Genomic DNA, 22,166 nt, shown 5'->3' on the forward strand with positions numbered 1-22,166 from the left:
GAAAAAAGGTCAGAGAAAGAGATTTTGTGCCTCTTTGAGATGGCACCACAAGACTGCGTTCACTTAGACTTATGCATGTGCTTATGTGATCTGCAAATACACAGTTATTAGCATTCCTAAATATAGAATTGTCAGATAAATGGGCTAAAGCAAAGTACTGCTTTAGCAAATCAGGAATTCTTTGAAGAGCCTCTCAAATCCTAATCTCATGGGCAAGCATTTGCACTAGAAGACGGTGCATTGTCTGTGATCTGGTCACTGAAGAGGCTTTTCTGCAGTGCAAGGTGACCCCGCCAGCCCCTGTCAACACCCACCCAGAAAATTACAGACTTAAGTCATACAATTATGCATATATGATAGCATGCATTCCTCACTTGATCGGAGGATGTAGCCAATGAAATGCAGCGTTACTGTATGTAGTACATTAGTGCAAGACTTGCCCCTTGAACTAACAGATACTTCTGGTGTCAAATAATGGGCATGGGATAATGCGTCCTCTGTGTATGTGCATTGCCATATCCCCAAAGACCAAGGGTCCATGGACCCAGTTATCATCTCAACAGACTGTCTTTGTTAAGATGACCAGAACACTGAACACAGACATGTTTTAAGACTTCTGGAGAGTTACATAACACTCCCAAACATAAATTCATTGTTATCATGTATAATATCGAATCAACATTGTGTACAATGAATTTATTGATCAAAATGCCAGTAAAATATGAAAGATTGTGAAAAGAGTAGGACATTTCTATTTCTGCAGGTTTTCCTCCTGCATGGGTGTTGGGAAATCCATTTATTTCCATTTGGCACCACATTCATCTTAATCACCATTAGTGGAATAAAAGGTAGCACTGGCTTTGGGATTGGAATGGATCCTGTCAACAAAGAGGTTTTGGGGGAAGAGACGCAACTTGGGCCTCATTTTACTTGATTTTTTTGGGTGGAAATTCTGTTAGTTCTGCTCAAAAATGTGCAGAAGAGCATTACGGAAGTGGTGTGAAATGATTGCAGAACTAAACAGGGAATATTTGGATTATATCATCATGCTTATCTTGCAGAAAAAAAAGAGGAACCCTCCATCCTTCCTTTCTCTCGAATTTAGAAATCAGCTGTGAAAGAGTTGGGCCCTGAAAGTACTTTGTTAATAGGCTGTTTGTCAAAAGTGACTGTTGTTGTACACTTTAAAACTCCAATGCATGGCCATTATGTCTGAAAATGTACTTTCCAGTGTAGTTGTTTCACCTCTCATTATAAAGATTTTATCATGATGGTGCGAGACATCACGACTTTTCATCAGGCCTTTCATCATCTCTATTTTACGATATTGAAGATTCTCAATACATTGACATTGCAAGCTGTTGTGCCAAACTCCCAAATTTCAGTTTGAGATCCCCATGAAAGCACCTGAATTGAATGCTTTGTGTTCAAGTAAGCATCTCATCCCAAGAGCTAGAGATTACTGGCCTGTTGTTTGCTACAGAATGGACAAGATCAGTACTTGTACACCTGAGGGCACAGGACAAATAGTCAGGGCTTAATGAGATGTAGGATGTGCTGAGAAAGACGAAGACTACAGAAGAGGAGAGAGCCTGCAGGTACAAGTGATAGGTGGAGGGATTAGCTCCAGTGATTGATGACATTAGGTAGCCATTAGCTGTGCGCTAGCATCTGAGCAGAGGTGGACAGAGTACACAGCTACATTACTTGAGTAAAGTACAGATACCCCTTGCTAAATTTTACTCAAGTACAAGTAAAAGTACTACAGTCAGATGTCTACTTAAGTAAAAGTACTGAAGTACTTGTTTTTAAAAGTACTTGAGTATCAAGAGTACAAGAGTACATTTTCTAAATATTGCATTACTACTGCCACAGTGCTTACATTGGTAAACACAGCAAACACTTGAAGCGAAAACTATCATTAACTTGTTCAGAAAATTGAAATAGTCTGGCGAGGTGGGGCCACGGGTTGGCACATTCCTGGGATGGAACTGCTGCGTCTTCATCCATTGTTTCGTCCATGGTTTCGTCTCTTATCTAAATCTGACCATGGAGTTGACTTTGGCGGAAAGCTTAAGGTGATTGCTGATAGGCTGTCCCAATCAGTGGCGCCTGCACAATCCAATCACGTTTGAGAGGGAAACAACAAATTGAGGGTTTCCGAGATTTTTCTCTTTTCCTTTTTATTTTATTTTTTTTTTTATTAGAAGTAACGGGTACTCACGGTTATGGATAGAAATGTAGTGGAGTAAAGAGTACAATATTTGCCTCTCAAATGTACTTGAGTAAAGTCATGAGTACTCCCCAAAAATGATACTCGAGTAAAGTACAGATCCCTCAAAATTGTACTTAAGTACTGTACTCAAGTAAATGTACTCCGTTACTGTCCGGCTCTGCATCTGAGCATCACAATACTGCGACGAGTACGATGATTTATTTAGCTATTTATTACCTGATGTATTGCAGGCTGCTGTAGTAACACGACAAATGTCGTATTTTCTGAAAGATGCATATCTACAAAGCCATCCAATAAATGTCCCTTTGATGCACCGTGTCTATTATAGTGGACAGATCTTATAATGTCTTATAAGCATCTAAACCACCATGGATGATTACCATTGACCTTTACTGACAATTCTACATATATAATAACCGTTCATTTATATGGTAATATACAGAATAAACATGTGCTTTAACATGTGTTTTATTCAAGTCAAAAAGTTTATTTAATATAACTGAAACAGCCTAACTACAATAGGTTAATTATACATTAGAAAATGTTTAACAATTGTCAGTATAAAGTGATGCACAAACTGCCTCTCAGATATATAAATAATATTTTGTTGCAACACAGATGTTTAACTCCTTCAATTAGATGGGGAATGGGATTGTATTGTTGTTTTGAATTTAAAAAAAAGTTGTATTTCTTTATGACTGAATAATTAATATATTGTTTCAGGGCATAACTGCCAATTTTCTTCATGTACATTGTACAGTTAATGTGCCCTTGTTATTGATATGATGGATGACAAACTGAAGGTATAAATTGACAGTTTCAAATATAAATGATCCAAAGTTGGGGGAGGAGATGGACGCTTATTGGCAATAGACCGACACCCTGTTCCTGAATCCTTGAAAAAAGATAGTCCTTTGTCAGGCTACTTTTGTTTCTTAATCTCGGTGCTCACCAGGAGTCGTTTGCCTCTAGGTAGCCAGAGATAGTTATTTATTGTGCCCTCATCCCTACGCAGGCATCCACATCCACATTCACCTTAAACCTCCCAGATGGTAAATGCGCTTAAGACTCCACCTGAACATACCTGCTCTTTTGTTACATTTTTAAATCCTTTAACAGTTGTTTTTTAGGGAGATCCTTGGATGTAGATTACAGCTGCACCTCATATATATATATATATGTGTGTGTGTGTGTGTGTGTGTGTGTGTGTGTGTGTGTGTGTGTGTACATATATATATATATATATATATGAAGAGTTCAGATGCAAAAGCCTCTAAGTGCCATCTGAAATTTTCTTCTAGAATGACCATTTTTATCAAGCTTGTATAATTAAGTTCACTAATTTCACTTAAACGGCAATGAAAATTACCTATGAATTGTCATTTAAGTGAAATTACTGAACTTAAATATACAAGCTTGATAAAAATGGTCATTCTAGAAGAAAATTTCAGATGGCACTTATATATATAATGTATATATGTATATCTCAGATATAAAGGTACAAAAGCTGTCACCTAAATGCTAAATGGTCTATATTAGAACCTTTTTAAAGGGTACTGACCCAGTTACAGCTTTTGTGCCTTTTTTTCTGAGAATTTATAGGCTAGGCTATACCATAAAAAAGGGAGAACATTACTTTGCATTATTTTAACACGTCTAATACTGCAATGAGTAAAAGGCCAAAGTATTTTTCCCCTTGACTAAAACAAATTAATTTTCATTTATTTTCCAGTCAATCATGATTCAGTATGAACATAACTAAAACACTTTATTTATTTTTTCCAGGCCTGGAAGACACCAATTTAATATTCCCTGATTTTTCCAGGTTCCTCATGACTGTGGGGAAACCTGCTCAAATGTAAAAAAAAATATAGCTTGCATTTAATGCGGGAGTTCAACATGTTGGTCACTAAAACATTCTTAAGCTCACTAGTATACTCGGGAATTAGACCAATCTAATTTTCTCCGAACCTATAGGCTAGCATTTGTTGTCTATAAGGCGGAAGAAGAAGAAAATGCGGTGTTAATACTGTCAGGTTACCAAATAGCCTATATATTGTGATAGTTTCAGTCACTTGCAATACCTTGCACACTCCATCAGTAATCCTTAATAAACATTCAGAAACGTGAGAATAACTTGTACTCTATAGTCTTTAAAAGTGAAACCGAACTTAACATGTCGGTTACATGCACTGTGAGTGTGTGCAGATGAAAAAGAGCGAGTTCCGTTTGTGCACGAGCGAGCCCTGCAACTTCCTATTGGTTTTGCCGTATTTACGGTAGTAGAAGTGCAACTAAAAAATCACATGGTCGGTCATTCATTGTTAGCAACACTTCTGTAGCCCAGCTAATCTTTCTGTCGTGTTGAAGTAATTATTCACTGTTTATTTACAACAGTTTGGGTTCAAAACTTTCCTGAAACAACATTGCTATTAATAGGTGGATCTCAGACAGAAAAAAAAAAAAATTAAGACATTATTTTGAAATAACAAGTTCTTTATTTTTATTAGTAGTACTATCACATGCATATAACAAATTCGTTGTTTTCTTGAAAGAGTATTCAATGTTCAACATAAGCTCACAATTTCACATAGGCTATAGCGTAGTCTATTATTATGTAAAAGGATAGGTTACTTTTACCTCTAAATGTAACCTAGCCTATATTTTACATAGGTCTTTAATACGGTATGTAGACTATCTAGATTTTTTTCTTCTTTTTTTTCTCGAATGCATGTTCTAATATGGACGCTTAAAATAATCTTAATTTTAAAAATATAATATATTTACTTAATAATGTTCTAGCAATTGATATCAAAAAAGGCAATAAAATAGGTAGCCTATACATTAAGGGTGTCGTTGATACCTCTGTATTTAACAAAACAATTAAAGAAAACAAACCTTTTTTCAAGGTTCTCTCTTCAACTTCACTCCCGTCAAGTTTTTGGCACAACCAAACTACATGTTTTACGGTACTGAAAGTGGAATGTGTGGAATTTGTAAAGCTCCAATTCATCCTGAAGCAACAGCAGTGAGGCAGTGAGCTCTTTAAAGTGAGAGCGCCCCTATTTGATCAAACTCCATCAAACAATTTGTGTTGTTAAGGCTTTGTGTGTGTTTAAACTCCATTGACAAGCCACTATACTCTTTAAAAAGAAGTAACAATGTTTATTTAGGATTCTAAAAGGTACAATGACGTTCTTTCACTGTATTTTCTGAAATATGTAATTTACCTACATGACTTTCTATTGAAACTTTAGGAATTACATTTCGTTATTAAGTTTCTTGTTGTTAAGGCTTCTCGGGAGATTTTTTAAAGAATAATAGCCTATATTTTGTCCATTTGCAGGAGGAGATTCAAATGAAAGCTGGGCTGCAGTTCTGCCTGGCAACTGGTGTTCTCGTTCATTGGCTTAGGCTAATTTGTGCTTCCTTCTTTCAGGGGAACCCAGAAGTGTTAACTTTCTCTTTTTTTTGTACAGACCACACATTTGTCTCATGAACGGAAAACACATTCAAGTTTATGCATATAAAAAAATTTGCATAAACTTGCATAAAGTTAGTCTGTTGTGCCACCAAACTTATAAAAAAAATCTTAAAAGGTGTCACAGCAGAATATGATTTAGAAAAACTTGGATGTTTAAGTTATTTTAACTTAAATTACATTAAACTTACTTTAAAAATGAGTTGAATCTTGTATAACAGTTGAAAAGTGCTTAACTTAATTTGATGAGTTAAAGCAACGTAAAAACACATGTTGTCATAACTTATTGATCATATCATATATTTTGCTTTACAGTAGCTATTGAAGATGTGAGAAACTTTGGGTCCTGTTCGCAACACTATAAGAGAAGGGCAGCTTGATTTGGGCTATTATACCGCCCCCTACCAAAATTTAAGCAATACACATCCTCGGACCCTTTTACCCCGTCTTTCCACCCCCGATACCCAGCCTGCCCCCTGCACCCCCCGCCGATTCTCCTTGGTCGCTCACTCGTCACCCGGTATAGGACCTCCTATTTCCATATAGTGCTAAAGGAAGGAGCCCAAACTCTAGAGAAGATAGTTCTTTAAGACTGATCCTCCGCCCTGAGCAGACAAGCCTCTCGCGCGCTCTCACAGGCTCGCGGCTGCTTTGATCTTCCCTTAACAACAGTCACGTCATATAGGGGAGTTTTGTCAAGCGAGACTTTTAGAGGGTTCAGCAGAGGCAGCAAAGCATCCACGGGACCAGTGTCCGAAACGAGATCCAGTTTTACTTCCCTTTGTCACCGCTGCAACACTGAAGACATGGAACACCAATTGTTTTGCTGTGAAGTGGATACCATAAGAAGAGCTTACCAAGATAGCAACCTGTTGAATGACCGAGTTTTACAGACAATGCTCAAAGCAGAGGAAAACTATCTTCCATCGCCAAATTATTTCAAGTGTGTTCAGAAAGAAATTGTACCTAAAATGAGGAAAATCGTCGCCACATGGATGCTAGAGGTTTGTTTTGGCTGATAGTTGTTGTTTTTTTTTTGTATTAGTTGCACAAGTTTGCCTCATGATGATTCTGCTCTTGCTCTTTGGACCCCGAGAACTGTTTAATAAATGTAAATATGTTTTTAATGTAACTTGAGTTATCCATCCCAGACCTTTCACACACTGTTCTAATCTATATTGCTGATTTTTTTTGCGAAATGTTTGATTATTACAAAACTAATATTAATCTTAGGCATGAGACGTTTTCTTTGCTTTCCGATATCGCATTTTTATTTAAACCGTTATTTCCGCAATTCGTCTGTTTCGTTTCCTATAATCTAAAGGAAATATAAATAAATGTAGTTTTTATTTCAATTTAATACCAATGTACACGTATGCATTCTCAGTCCTGCAGTAGCCATCTTTGTTGTCGTTTGCTTAAGTTTTTTATATCTCTAAATTCTAAAATGGAAATATTATTGACATCACTTGCGTAAAAACGCTCACTAGTTGTCCTTTAAATCGCAGGTATAATTTAAACCTAATTTTTGCAAGAAAACGTAGATTTTGTGTCTTAAAAGTTTTGTTTCAGTTTGCCATGCCTCCCGCACGACGGTCTAAAAATATTATATTTTTTACATTTCTAACTTCAACATCGTGTTATAAACGGTCGGATTATATAAGCCATCGCTTAATTTGGATTTACAAATGTTTAACATTCGATTTAATGCTTTGGAATAATTTATATTAATTTTTGAAACACCCGCTTCTCTGAAATGTCGCATGCTCCTCTTTGTATGTTGAGGCTTTAGAATTCAATTCATTTCACGTCGTTTTTGCCATTGAATTCGAACGATTTTGCTCTTATTTAATAAAGCATACGTTGCACAACATTTACATGTGTTTTAATTCGAGCGAAACAATTTTTAAATATTTTTAAATATTTTTTGAAAAGATGGCGAAGTAGAAAATTGTTTCCTGAACCTAGCTTTGACGCCACCTTTTTGCCTCGGAAAGCAACGACCACTAGCATCAGCAGCAAATTGCAATATTTATACTTTGTGCAACACTTTAGATTCGTATTAACTAACCGATTAAATACTCTTTTTAGCATTCGCACGTGTCTCTTTTCTATTTTAACCCTTTCCATTGCACGTGCACAACTGAGCAGATGCTCGATTACACGTGGGATAACTCGATAAGATCAAAGCATAGCAAAAAAAAAAAAAAAAAAAAAAAAAAAAAATCCTTTCACTTCGTTTATTTAATTCATGTTTACCAAGATGTTTCTTTCTTTCGATTCTCTTTCAGCGAAAAAAAGAAACCCAGCCAATTTGAACTGATCTTTATTTTACATTATGTACTTTCTTTTCTTTAAAGGTTTGTGAAGAACAGAAATGCGAAGAGGAAGTTTTTCCATTGGCCATGAACTACCTGGACAGATTTTTATCTGTGGAGCCCACCAAAAAGACCAGATTGCAGCTTTTAGGAGCAACTTGTATGTTTTTGGCCTCTAAAATGAAAGAGACTGTGCCACTAACAGCAGAGAAGTTGTGCATATACACGGACAACTCCGTCCGTCCCGGCGAATTATTGGTAATTATTCAACATTGCATAATATACAGCTTGATATTGTTTTCTCATATCACTGTACTTAAGTCAATTTAAAGCATGCAAGTAATGCAATTTTGCTCAAAGAGACGCACGTGAAAGCCGTGCATTAAAAACCTCAACCAGCTACTTTGGTTGGACTGCAACTGTAAAGAGCATTTGCATAAATAACAGCGCACATGCTACAAACTGTTTAGTATGTGTGCGTTAATTGATTGTAGGCCTTGCAAGTGACTGTGCAATTAATCGACATCTCCATCTAGTGGTCAAAGAGAATATGGAAAATCGTCTGAGCCTTAATGTAAACTTGGGCCTTTTTATATCTCCCTCGCAGCAAATGGAACTGCTGGCACTAAATAAACTGAAGTGGGATCTAGCCTCAGTGACACCGCACGATTTCATCGAACACTTCCTCGCCAAACTGCCTATACATCAGAGTTCCAAGCAGATTCTGCGCAAGCATGCCCAGACATTTGTGGCCCTCTGTGCAACAGGTATGTTTCACCATTTGTGTTCATTATCACTTTGTTGTATGTGAATAAATGACAGTGAATTTGCCTTTTAATTGCTGACCAAGCACATGTTTCGAGTACTTTACTGTGAACATGCGCTGAAGAACCTACCCCCCCCCCCCCCCCCCCCCCCCCCCGTTGCTTTGCTATCGGACGAACTTCTTTATTGCAATGGAAAGAACCATCTCGCTTGTCCTAATTCCTCACTCGCAGTTATTGTAAACCAATGTGAGCCTCTGCAAGAGGGAGGAAGTCTGTTTCCTTTTGTGGTGATTGCTGTGACTGCACTACAGCTCCTGTGAAGCCCTGCCTGCTTCACGACACCACTGCTAGTGCATGTGAACCAAAAAGAGGAAACTCTTTTCTGACATTTTTATCGTGAAAAGGGCTTTGTAACCCGATATTTTCCCATGTCTAGACATCTTGATGTCCAGGTCTCTTTGAGTGAGAGCATTTCACTTTCTTACCCTTGCACCTCATTGTCAAGCAACCTACAGCAGTCAGTTTATCACCTGCCAGGAAGGATTTACTCCGGTATACTTTTTTGTCCCTACAGTATACATGGTGGGTATCACCGCAGCTCGCTCCCCTTTTATGTTTATGACCTGCATTTCTTTGGGAAGTAGCCTGGGATCTCAGCCAGGGAGAGTGTGGTTGGACGGATACTGGGAAGGGGGTGGGCGCTGGTGAATGAAATGAATGGGCCGGGGTGAAGGCTCCCCTGCTTTTATGCTCAATTTGTCTTGACAATTGCCCTCTCGTCTCTTAGCTAGCAATGCTAGACGACTTCCTATGAGAAAGTCAGCTGTAATTCTCTACTCACCATGTGTGGGGCGAAGCGCAATGTGCGAATGTAAGGCTTTGGATTTAGTTGTCCGTTCAAGAAATTAGGCATTTTGAGGAAGTTGTGGTGTTGGGCGTGTGTCTTCAAAAGTAGGAGTCAGCAATATCTTGAAAACCCCACGATTTCAATGCACTTTTAGCCTTAACGTGCACATAGAGGCATGATTTATGGGACCTTTTGGGAATGAGAGGGGACCTACAGCAAAGTCCTCTGCCTCCCCCCGAATGCTTTGAGTCCTGCGAGGAATGGTGTCGGGCCCCAAATGTCACGGACTGTCCCCTACCAACCCAGCTCTCATTATAGTTTAGTCATGCTATGCTTCATTATGAGCTCAATCCCCTCCCCAGCCTCTCTATTCCTCATTTTATTCCTCATCTAGTTACTTATTGGTGGCTTTTTTGAGCATTTGCTAACCAGGTCTGTTTGTTGTTTTCAGATGTCAACTTCATTGCGAGCCCTCCCTCCATGATCGCGGCCGGCAGCGTTGCCGCAGCGGTGCAGGGCTTGTACCTGAAAAGCCCCGATAGTTGCCTCTCGTCCCAGAACCTCACCAACTTCCTCTCGCAAGTCATCAGAAGCGATCCTGTAAGTGTGCCACCTTCCGTGTATTATTTCATTTTACAGTCCTGTTTCCCATTATTATAATTGCAATGTAATAACTAGGGACTAACCCTGAACCTACACTCTTAAAAATAAAGGTTCTTAAAAGGTTCTTTGTTCCATGAACAACCTTTAATATCCAAGGAACCTTACCATTACACAAAAAAGTTCTTTAGATTATAAAAGGGTTCTTCACCATCAATCTCATGTGACCTCACATTGTTGGAGTAATTTTAGAGTAAAAACACCTAAACCTAACCTTAAGTTGTCAACATTTGAAGAGGATCAAAAAAAGTTCATCAAAGTTGTCCTAAGACAAGACCGTGCATTGTTCAAAATTCGTGTATAACTTTGATGAAAGGTTTTGATCCACTTCAGATGTTGACTACTGTAGTTACCCAGGACCTTAAGTACAGTGCATGTCCGATAAAATAAAGTGCAACCGTTTCAGAAGACCCGATATGTCGCTTTGTTGCTAACTTCCCCGTTTCCCCCCCCAAAGGACTGCCTGCGATCGTGTCAGGAACAGATCGAGTCCCTGCTGGAATCTAGTCTCAGACAAGCTCAGCAGCACAACATCTCCACAGAGACCAAACGAGTGGAGGAGGACGTGGACCTCTCTTGCACTCCCACAGACGTCAGAGACATTAACATCTGAACGGATCGCTATTCATCTCGTCTTTGCGATGAGTCTCTTCATCTTTGCTTCTGTTGGGTATGGGCTTTGGCCAAAGGCTTCATGGGACAAGAGGGAAAACGGGCTCCCACCTGCACCCCACCATCCGACCAATACCTCGACAACTTGCCCCTCAGCGCGCCCTAAATGTTGACCGCTGACCGGCACCCCCTGTGGTTTTGACGATTGGGCTATCGCTGGCCCGGACCACCGGTGGAGGACGGGGAAATCTCTCCTTTGCCCCCCCCCCCCCCCCCCCCCCCCCTCTATGTCCTAAGTCAAAAATAAAAAGAGCGAAAAATGGTATCTAGGATTTTAAAATTGTATAAACGACTACAGTAGTTGTAACTTGCCTTGGCTTGTCGTTAAAAAGACAACCTTGGGTATTTTAAATTCAAGCGTGTCAAAAACTATTTTTGAAAGAGAAGAGACATTATCTGTACGTTCGAGTTCTTTCTCTCATAGATAGTACCTTGTTACACTTGAGTGCTCCCTGCTTTTTCTGCAGTCTAGCCGTGTAAATATATCCCCGCTTGCTATGCGTTTAGTCACTTTATTATAATTCCTAGACAGATTCCCTAACAAGATTCTCTTCTCTTCCAAAATGGTTTATGTAACCGTAGTATATATTTTGTACGCATGTATTTCTTGTTATGATCTAGAAGGCTGTGGATTGCCAGGGACTTTTGAGGCCAGATGGGACCATTTCTTTTCAAATCACTGCCTTGACTTCACTGCCATATTAATGTGTAACGTCATCACTGCCATGACACAATAAGCTTATGTCGTGCCTAAAGCTTGCATTGCGGTCCACAGTCTGCTTTTTGTTTAGATTCATGTATTATCTAAAACCATTCCATTTAAAAAAGAAAAAAAAGCACTTTCAGTCCGTCGTTTAAGGCTGACTTTTAGAAAGAAAAAAGAAAGAAATCCACAGTTGTTAAAACAATGGAATGGAGCAAGGGTTGACGGAGCAGGTCTCTTTATCTAAAGTGTTAGTGGTCTGTTAGAGAAAGGAGAAGAGGGGGACATGGAGAAGATATTTGCTTCAATGCTGATGCCAGCGAGGGAACGTTTAATCCCACAGAACGCATTTCGAAACACTACGTTGTTAAATCAAAGATCTCAGTTCCCCTCTTAAGGCCAGTATGCACGGATGCCCAAGTGTACCTAAGTTCGAAGTATGTATAATGACCCGCTAGTTGCTAACTCGTGACACCATAGTTGATGTACTCTGGTCTAGTAATTGTGGCTTCAAGTAGATTTTGCACAAACCCAGAGATGTCAGTTGTCTTGTGGATCTCTGGAAGGGGAGGAAGATGAGGAGGAGAGATGTTAGAGACGGCAGAGGGAGGCAAAAAAGGGTGATGGCTGGACATCAAAGAGTAAAAGCAGAACTTTAAGAAAGGAATAAAAAAAGAAAAAAAAAAAGAAGAGGAGAACCTGGGAGAAGACACTCCTCATATTTAGCTGCTATGGAGGGATTTCCAGCAAGTATGAAACTTTCAAATGGAAAAAAAAAAAGAAAAAAGAAAAAGACATGCTTCTTTCTCTTGTCTTGTTTTGCTGCTATTTTTGGTTTTGTTTATATAAAATGTCAACACAATGCCATGTAATAGGTTTTAATTTTCTCATAGAAAATTATATTATTGACAACATTTTGGTAGTTTTTTTTTTTTTTTTTTTTTATGTGATCAATTTTTGTTTATGTGATTTCTACGCTATGCTACTCCCAAAACAAAGAAACAAACAAAAACAAAAAAAGACAAAAAAACAACAAAAAGCAGATGAAAAAAATAGTCATATGTTCCTGTTATACCCACAATACCTCAAACTACAGTCGTGATTTAGCATTGATTTAGTCTGGGATTTTTTTCTTTAGTGCTATTGTTATTTTATTTTATTGTTTTGCCTGTTAGTCCTGTTGTAAAATGTAAATGAACATGTTAATCATCATCCTACTGGGTCCTGATGCGAGCGATTAGAAAGCACATTGAACGGAATTGGTGCCATAAACTCTCTGGAGTTTTTTAGCTGTTTCAGTAAAGGAGACTTGCGTCTCTTCTAGCCCATCTTGATGAGTTTATGAAGCTTTTATTTGAAAAATGACACCGTGTGTGACTGCCATGTGTACTTACAAAGCCATAGTTTTGTCTTGTAGTAATTTAACAGTGCAGATGTTCATGTGTAAGTGGCTGCCTGTCTTGTTCTGAATTCAGGAGGCTTGGTATGTCCCCCATCAAGACGTTGTCTTAATAAATGTGACGCAGCTACAATCAGCAGTGATGTTTCCCTTCATCTTTTTTTTTTGCATAAACCCATCAAATTGGTATCCTTGTAAAGAGCCACACATTCAGTACTCATGGGATTCTTCACTCGGTTGTTTGATGGTTAGTTTCATTCCCTTCAGCCTTTGACATGGTGCTGCTATATGTTTGTATTGAGTCTAGAAGTGATTTGCTGAAAGAGATGCGGTGGCGATAAGCTAGGAATGATGGGAGAGGTGATCCAGGACCCAGGGGACACAGATATATTATCCTCTGTAGTATCAGGAATCTTTTTTTTTTTTACCTCAAGGTGGAAATTCAACTGAATGATGAAAACTAGCATGTATGTCGGTGCGATTCACATACACACACCAAGAGACTGTCATGCAATCAAGGAAAGGAGGCCGTGGAGGTCCCAAGCTTTTCTCTTGAATGTGTTTAGGGGGAATTGAGAAGTGATTGACTGCATCCTCCCTTCCCCACATGATAAAAGCTTGGCATTGTGTCTCAAACCTGTAGTCTTTTAGTTCAATATGGTATTCATTCCCAAGGATCAAAATGTGGTGATCCTGAAATACAATGTTTGATTTTTTTGTCTTTATTGTTCACAAACCGGTCACTGGTCTGAAATGCACAATCTTGCTGACCCATCTTAGACATGAGGTTAACTAGAATAAAACTTGAGCTTCAAAAACCACTCGTCTCGCGTGATTTGTATTTGTATTGTGCTCGCACGGCTTTTGATGCTAAACGTTAAAGGGATAGAAAATGTCAAATGTCATTGTTTTCTCTCCCGCACATTTCCAACCTTTGTGTCTATACAATGAAAGACTTTCATTGTCTATCCCTTTAAGTCATGACATTTTATTGTTTTATCAGGCTAATTTTGATAGTCATTAATTAAATAAAAAAATGTGGCAAAAATATATGTTAAAATGTCGGTAACTTTATTTTACAGTGTCCTTGTTACGTATGTTACATGTTCTTGCCATAGTAATAACAGTAAATTATGCATAATTACATGCAACTAACCCTAAACCAAATCCTAACCCTATAAGTACATGTTGTTAATTAATATTACTCAGTACTTAAGGTTACACTTTATTGTTACAGTGTAAAATATATTTAAGAACTGAGTGATATTAAGCAACTACATAGTACTTACTATAGGGTTAGGGTAGGATTAGGGTTTGGTTGAAGGTTAGTTGCATGTAATTATGCATAATTTACTGTTATTACTATGGTAAGTACATGTAACATATGTAACAAGGACACTGTAAAATAAAGTGTTACCGTACGTAAATGTACAGTATAATTACATTGTAACAATGACACCTTAAAATAAAGTGTAACCAAAATGTCTTTCAACAAGCACCCTCTTAAGAAATGCTAAATATTAACCCATCATAAACATTTTGGCAAGGTTCTCCCAAGGTTATGAACAAACGTTATTCAGTAGCATTAAGAAAACGTTCATTCAAAGTTGCCTGGTTCTCAAAACGTTTGCACGAAAACATTATTCATACATCGTTCATGGAACATTTTTAAATGTTACTGCTCGTTTCGGAATGTTTAGAGAACATTTAAATGTAACATTCCCATAATGTTTGCAAAATGGAATGTCCCCTTAACATTAACATAACCAAGAAAAAAACTGGATGTTTTATCCATTCTGCGAACATTCAGAAATAACGTAATGGTGACATTAGCAAAACATTCTTAGAACATATTTTTGTTTGCTGGGAATATGGCCCAATTTCTCTCAATTCACCCTTATGGCACATGGAAAATGAAATGCTTAAGATATTAAATACATCAGCAATTGCATAGTAAGAAAAAGATTGTCAGGCCGTCTTTGAGTCAAACGCCTTCAAAGATGAGCAGCTGGAAACAGGATGCTCTTGATTTACTAAATATTAATTAACCAGGAAATTGAAGTTATGTTTGATGTGCATAGCTCAAGCAGATTCAGAAATTAACAACATTTTAGAGGAAGTGAATGCTGAACCTTGCTGAGGCGAGAAAGGATTGGTCTGTTGAGTAAATAAACGCTGTTCTCTCATGTGTCAAGCAGGTGATACCCTTCTTTTATTGTCAAAGTATTATCTGGCATCCCCGACAGACAGTCTTTGATGTTGTGTTTTGAAACACACTGCAGACATCAGTGAGGAGACTGCAAGAAAGAAAGAACTCGGACTATTTCACGCACCTACGCTACTGACTTAGGTCTGAGATAATACTGTGTCTTTGGCTTTTGGCATCTCAGTGTCTGCGGTTTCAGATGAAGGAGCCACATTGCTCCCCTCATACACACTGTTCCAAAAAGGCTAAAGTGCTACCTTTCGAAGGTTTGCCTTTCCAAGATCTGACATTGTGGCTGCATGCAAAAACTAAACTCTGTTCACGTGTGAAAAGTGCATGTAGTCTCCCAGCCAACTTTTTCATGGTGGGGCCAATGTACTCAGCTAACAAACAAAAAAAAGTTCAATAGCCCAGGACAAAGAACTGACAGTGTTGTCTCCTATCGTCAGCTGCGTCTCGGCCAAAAAGCTGTGCTTGAACACACCAAAGGGACTAAAGGCATGTGCCTGCTTGTAAGGAAACAAACCTGTATCATCAATATTCTATTTTCGTTTGAAACTAGGACTGCAGGTATACAAACTGTAAACAAAGCAGCGCTTGCATACCATTTTGAATATCAAACATCAAAGCTCAGACAGGATGAGGTGAAATTATAACAGCCTTCTGTCTGTACCATCTTGACTTCTTTGCTCGCTTTCATCACTTTCGCGTTTATTCTCGTGCACTGACTCGTTTGCTAAACTGAACAGCCAATCAGAGTTCTCTCTCTCACCGACGGCTCGACACTGATTCGACATGCTGAATCGGCCCAAAAATGTTTATCGGCCCAACTTTGCGGAACACGCTGAAAAAAACAAAAGGCGACCAACGCAAAAAAACGGCCCAATATTGCCCGATGGCGGACCGTTGGCGGACCCTTGGCTTGGTGTGTCCCCGCCTTAAGAACGTTCTGTTATGAAATGTTATTTCCGAATGTTCAAAACATCCAGTTAAAAAAAAATATATATATATATTTTGTTGGTTATATACGACCGTTAATATAAGGAAACATTCCATTTTGTTAACATTATGGAAATGTAACTTTTGAGTGTTCTCTGAACAAATGGTAGAGGAACGTCCAATTAAAACAACGTACAAGTAGGTTTTTGCGATAACGTTTTCATAACATTTTAAAAGACCAAATAACTTTGAACAAACAATATTTACGCTATTGGAAGAACGTTTGTTCATAACTTTGAGAGAGCCTTGCCAGAACATTAGCCACAGATCTGAGAAGCTGGTCTTGATGTCCACCCGCTGTGGGTTTGTCCATGGGTGCATGTCCATACTGGAGCTAATTCAGATATAGGGACGGCATGAAACGACAAACCCATGTACGGCCCATACCTCAAGACCATATAGTGCCTACATTGGTCCCACCAACACAATCTCACAGCAATTCGTAACTATTTTACGTTTGCTTAATTGGTGGCTAATCTCAAATCTAATTCAAATCTGAAACCTGAAACCACTACAACATTTGGAAATCATGGCGCATCACACACTACAAGATACTCTTAAGATTATCATGCCAGATTTAGCACCTCATGTGATCTCACTAAATCATCCAATTTATAATGCGGCCCCGATGTGCCCGCAAGATTTGATCTGTAAGTGCCTCACTGTGACAGAAATAAGCGGTGTGCTTCAGATCAAAGTAGCAAGTAGACTTTTGATGCATTAAGGTGAAGCAGAATTTATAGTGTCCCCAAAAAGTATGAATGTCACTGCATTCCATAAAATATTAAACCAGATCCGGCATCAGGAAACAAATTAATCCATAGATCTTGTCAGTACCATAACCAAGTGGTGTCAAGGTGATTTTAGTGGATCTGGATCTGTATAGTTTCACTGCAACCCTATAATTAAACACCTGAACCAGTTAATCTGGATCTTTAGGATTACTAAAACCTGCTAGGTTGGCTGAATTCAGAACTAAGTACTGGCTACGCTTACAATCTTTTAGTGAGGGTAGTATGTAACCGAAGATGTAGTTCATCACATGACACAACTGACACCCACAACCCAGAGTGTATGTACCAGATGTGGACCGTATCTATCTATCTATCTATCTATCTATCTATCTATCTATCTATCTATCTATCTATCTATCTATCTATCTATCTATCTATCTATCTATCTATCTATCTATCTATCTATCTATCTATCTATCTATCTATCTATCTATTCTTATATATATATATTAAATATCTCCTCCTCTTCTTTATTGACATTGATGGTTCCATAAAGAACCTTTAATATCCATGAAACCTTTGCATTCCACAAGTTTCTTTATAGTGGAAAAAGTTTCTTTAGGTTATTAAAAGCTACTTAAAATCCTTTCTACTAAGAAAAAAAAATAAAAATCTGTTGACTGAAAGGTTGTTTGGGGAACCAAACTGGTTCTTCTGGCATCACTGCAAAACCCTTTATTTACAAGAGTTTTGTGATCTTCATGGATAAGCTGCAAAACTCGCCAAAGACAACATCATAACTGACAAGATCTATAGATTAATTTGTTTCCTGATGCCGGATCCGGTTTAATATTTTATGGAATGCAGTGACATTCATACTTTTTGGGGACACTATAAATTCTGCTTCACCTTAATGCATCAAAAGTCTACTTGCTACTTTGATCTGAAGCACACCGCTTATTTCTGTCACAGTGAGGCACTTACAGATCAAATCTTGCGGACACATCGGGGTCGCATTTTAAATCGGATGATTTAGCGAGATCACGTGAGGTGCTAAATCTGGCATGATAATCTTAAGAATATCTTGTAGTGTGTGATGCACCATGATTTTCAAATGTTGTAGTGGTTTCAGATTTGAATTAGATTTGAGATTAGCCACCAATTAAGCAAAACGTAAAATAGTTTGTGATTGTTAGATTGTGTTGGTGGGGCCAATGTAGGCACTATGGTCTCGAGGTATGGGCCTTGTTTTGCTATTTGCTTTATTCTGGTGATTATTTACCGATAGATACTTCCAGGTGAAACAGATAGAATGAAGTTCTACAAATCTCTCATTAGAGTCAAAGATATTTTTTAAAACTCATTCATTTTCAAGACACAAATGATCATATTCAAGTCTACAGCGACTCTGATCAGCGTTAAACGACCATGAAGATTCATGTTGTCAGCGCTCATTGAGATCATTACATCAGAAGTGAAATGTTATATTAGCGTGTACAGTACATGACGACTAGCCAAAACTCGACCAGCCTCCCTCGTGGCCACATGCCGCCCCCCCCCCCCCACCCCTTCATCTGAGTGAAGTGGCTGAACCTTTCTTGTCTGTGCTGTGAATAGGAATTGCGCATTTATCATCCACATCATGAACCATGTGAGGAAGCGAGCAGCTCAATGCTGAGATTGGAGCTTGTGTGTGTGTGTGTGTGTGAGGGAAAGAGTGGGGGGTATGAGGCACCAAGGCAAAAAAGGGAGATACTATGCCACCATTCAACTTGGGGCCTTTTTTTTTCAAGTGCCCGTCGGTTGCATTTGTCACGTCCTCCTTTCATGTCACCACTCGCCACCTGCTCCTGAAATTCCTGAACATTTTCTGAAACCTTCCAGCGTCCTGCTTCATTTTCTCGGCCTCCCTCCCTTTCGCTGGCCCCATCCACTCTGTTCCACAACTGAAAGGAAACCAAAGAAACATTGCTCCTCTAACTCTCTTTCACAGACTCAGCCCTCTGTCTTACACCCCCCAAGTTCATGTTCTTCTGTTCTGCATTTGGAATTAGTCTCTCCCTCGCTCACACACACAATAATCTGAGAAACATGACAAATGATAGAGACACCTGACTCTACAGCCACTCATAAAGATCATAATATTTGAGCAGAATAAAGAGAGTTCCCTGCCTGTCATCGTTTATTCACCCTCGCGTCGTTCCAAACCTGCGTGACTCTTTCTTCAGCAGAAGAAAACAATATTACCTACATACAAAGAAAGCCAGTGGCATCAATGTCATTTCAATCCCAAAACACACTCGTTCATAATAAGGTTTGGAATGACAGAGGATGAGTAAGTGATGACAGAATTATCCTTTTGTGGATGACTATTTCTTAAACATATATCCACCGTATTAAATGTGTGAGGCTTCCGGTGTCATTCGCTTACAGTTATTTTTAGCAGTGCAAAATAGCTTGTTATGCAAACTGGTATTTCTTATATTATTTGAATGCATTGTCATAATTATAAACACACTGGTTAGTAGCGCAAATAGTTTAACTGTTTAATGTTAATCTTAGTTATTTTAATCTAAACTTACAAGTGGATAGTGGCTCCAAAAGTTTGTGGAAAGAGGTCACTCTTTATAAAGTTACAAATATGGATATTTCCTTTACAAAAACCCATGGCTCCGCTTCAGAAGGCCTTTATTAACCCCCTGGAGGCGTATGGATCACTTTTATGATGGATGGATGGATGCGCTTTTTTTTTTTGGCTTCGTAATCTAACATTGACTTCCATTACAAAGCTTGGAAGAGCCAGGATATTTTTTTAATATAACTCAGATTGTGTTTGGCTGAAAGAAGAAAGTCATATACACCTAGGATGGCTTGAGGGTGAGTAAATTATGGGATAATTTTCATTGTTGGGTGAATTAACCCTTTAAATCATTATATTGGATACCAAAACATCAAACCAAGAAAAGGAGGACAGAACACGGACATTTTCAAGCAAAACATTCCTCAAGAAGGATGATAAAGATGTGGATGATGCAACAATAGATAGTGTGACACTTTGTGGTTGTGAAACAGTAGTGGAACACATTCATGGTTAGTGTGATGATGAACTACGAGTGAACTTGAGAACTGACTTCATACTGAATATCAACTCAAATCTTATTATCTTAATCTTATTCACTATTACTAGTGAAACAGCTTCTCGTACGAGAACAAACATTGGGGGCGGGGCTTGATTTTGTCAACTGGGAGTTGATTGGATGGTTGTGTTTTGCTATTGGTTGATCTCATGTGAGTGACAGGTTGCCCCGCCCTCACTCCAGTAAACACGCCATCAGAGAAGAGATTTTGCTGAAAGTTATTTTGACTGAAGATTACGAGGAATTATGCATATTCATTTCATGCTGACTTTAAAGCAAAAATGGCTCAGAGGACACTTGATTTGATGTTATTTTCTAATGCAACAACATTCAGTGTCCACTGTCCAGTACTTCTTGGGGTCACTTTATAAAATGTGTAGTTCTGGCTTCCAGTTAATGTCTAAACCAAACCTTGTATGACTCCAAACAGCAGAAGACGACTGATGTAGCAGCAGGTCTTCAGGGAAGAGCAGGGTTTTATCTGTCAGGGCTCAGAAGGAGCCTGGTGTTTACCTGCTGCTGCCCACGGCGTAGACCAGCTGCCATCTCCAGAAACACCCTCTAATACGCTGCCAACTCCTGTCTGCCTGAATTCTGATCTGCACCTCAGGCTTCAAGTGTGAGGAAAGCAGAACAAAACCAGAGAGCGTCGCGCAGCCCCCTGGCCTCTCGCACGGGCCCCACTCCTGCATTGTTACGGCCACAGCAACTGTCCCCGTTCTGGGCCCAGGAGAGGGGAGGAAAACTATCTGCTGACCACCCCTGAAACAGCACTGAGGAATCTCTGAGGATTCAGGGCTGTTAAAGGGTTAGTTCACCCAGAAATGAAACTTCTGTCAGTAATTACTCTCCCTCATGTTGTTCCAACCCCGTAAGACTTTCGTTCGTATTCGGAACACAAAGATATTTAAGATATTTTTGATGAAATCTCAGAGTTGGCTCGCTCCTTCATAGGCTACCATGTAATCGATATCTGCCATCCCAGAAAAGTTAGTAAAGACATCGTTAAAATAGTCCAAGTGACTACAGTGGCTCAACCTTAAGTTTATCAAACTATTTGTGCGCAAAAAAACCTAAAATAACGACTTTATTCAACTATTCATGTTCTTCTTTGTGGGCCTCTGAGTGAGTTCACGTAGTGTAACAGCGCAGCTCTTCTGGGTTGTACATCAGAACGTAGGCTCACTATTGGCCAGCATCACACACATGACCAGCGTCGGCCAATAGTGAGCCTGCGTTCTGACGTACAACCCAGAAGTGCTGCGCTGTTACACTACGTGAACTCACTCAGAGGCCAGAGGACAGAATTTTCATTTTTCATCATCCCTTTAATTAAAGGCCCGTTCACACCAAGAACGATAGCTATAATGATAACTATCGTTCTGTTTATTCTAAGCGTGCGCTGCAGTTTTTGGGTGCAGGATGGATTCTGATTGGCTGTCAATCTTTTTAGAATGACTTTTAAAATCCCCCTGTGGTGAAAATCAAGTTTTTAATGTTGTTTATATGTCTATGTGGTGTTTTTAATGTGGTTTAAGATGTGTAAATTCAAAAGTCGACACCATTGCTGAGTGTTTTCTCCTTACAACTGCAGTGAACCAAACAGTCTAAATAAAACACGCTTTGAAATCGCTGGTGTTTCTGACGTCACAAACTACCTTGTAACCAATCAGATCAACGTGTGATCGACAACGAGTGGATCTCTGAGCTGGGGGAGTGAGTGGAGGCGGGGCTCATTTGCTTATTCATAGAACCAAGTATACTAAATGAGGCAAGAGTGTCGAGTTACATTCAAGATATTTTAAGGCATGAAGACATTTTTTTCAAGGAAATTTTTTTTTAATGTCATTTTGGTGATCAAAGATTAGTTTCAGAGATAAAAATTATTGACTACAGGGGGACTTCAAAACTATATCTTTATCGTTTTAGTTATTGTCCTTGGTGTGACTAAGATTTCTCCAAACAGCGGGTGTGTGTGTAATATTAAATCACTCTAATCCAGCAGCT

At 38.9% G+C, this 22,166-nt stretch overlaps 1 protein-coding gene across 1 annotated transcript; it reads left to right on the forward strand.

The window, feature by feature from the left end:
* Positions 1 to 6,239: 6,239 nt before the first annotated feature.
* ccnd1 (cyclin D1) lies at positions 6,240 to 12,477 on the forward strand. Its single transcript, XM_084403997.1, has 5 exons — positions 6,240 to 6,721; positions 8,078 to 8,293; positions 8,643 to 8,802; positions 10,101 to 10,249; positions 10,767 to 12,477. Exons 1-5 carry the CDS (start codon positions 6,524 to 6,526, stop codon positions 10,920 to 10,922), a joined length of 879 nt encoding a protein of 292 aa, XP_084260123.1. The 5' UTR covers positions 6,240 to 6,523; the 3' UTR covers positions 10,923 to 12,477.
* The last annotated feature ends 9,689 nt before the right edge of the window (positions 12,478 to 22,166 follow it).

Source organism: Rutilus rutilus, assembly GCF_951802725.1.
Source record: "Rutilus rutilus genome assembly, chromosome: 3".
Lineage (NCBI taxonomy): Eukaryota > Metazoa > Chordata > Actinopteri > Cypriniformes > Leuciscidae > Rutilus > Rutilus rutilus.

What these genes read in the sequence shown, in the direction of transcription:
- ccnd1 (XM_084403997.1), top strand. Translation starts at nt 6,524, where the DNA reads ATGGAACACCAATTGTTTTGCTGTGAAGTGGATACCATAAGAAGAGCT. An exon ending in TCGCCACATGGATGCTAGAG is followed by an intron (nt 6,722 to 8,077) that starts GTTTGTTTTGGC and finishes TTTTCTTTAAAG; the next exon opens with GTTTGTGAAGAACAGAAATG. An exon ending in TGTGGCCCTCTGTGCAACAG is followed by an intron (nt 8,803 to 10,100) that starts GTATGTTTCACC and finishes TGTTGTTTTCAG; the next exon opens with ATGTCAACTTCATTGCGAGC.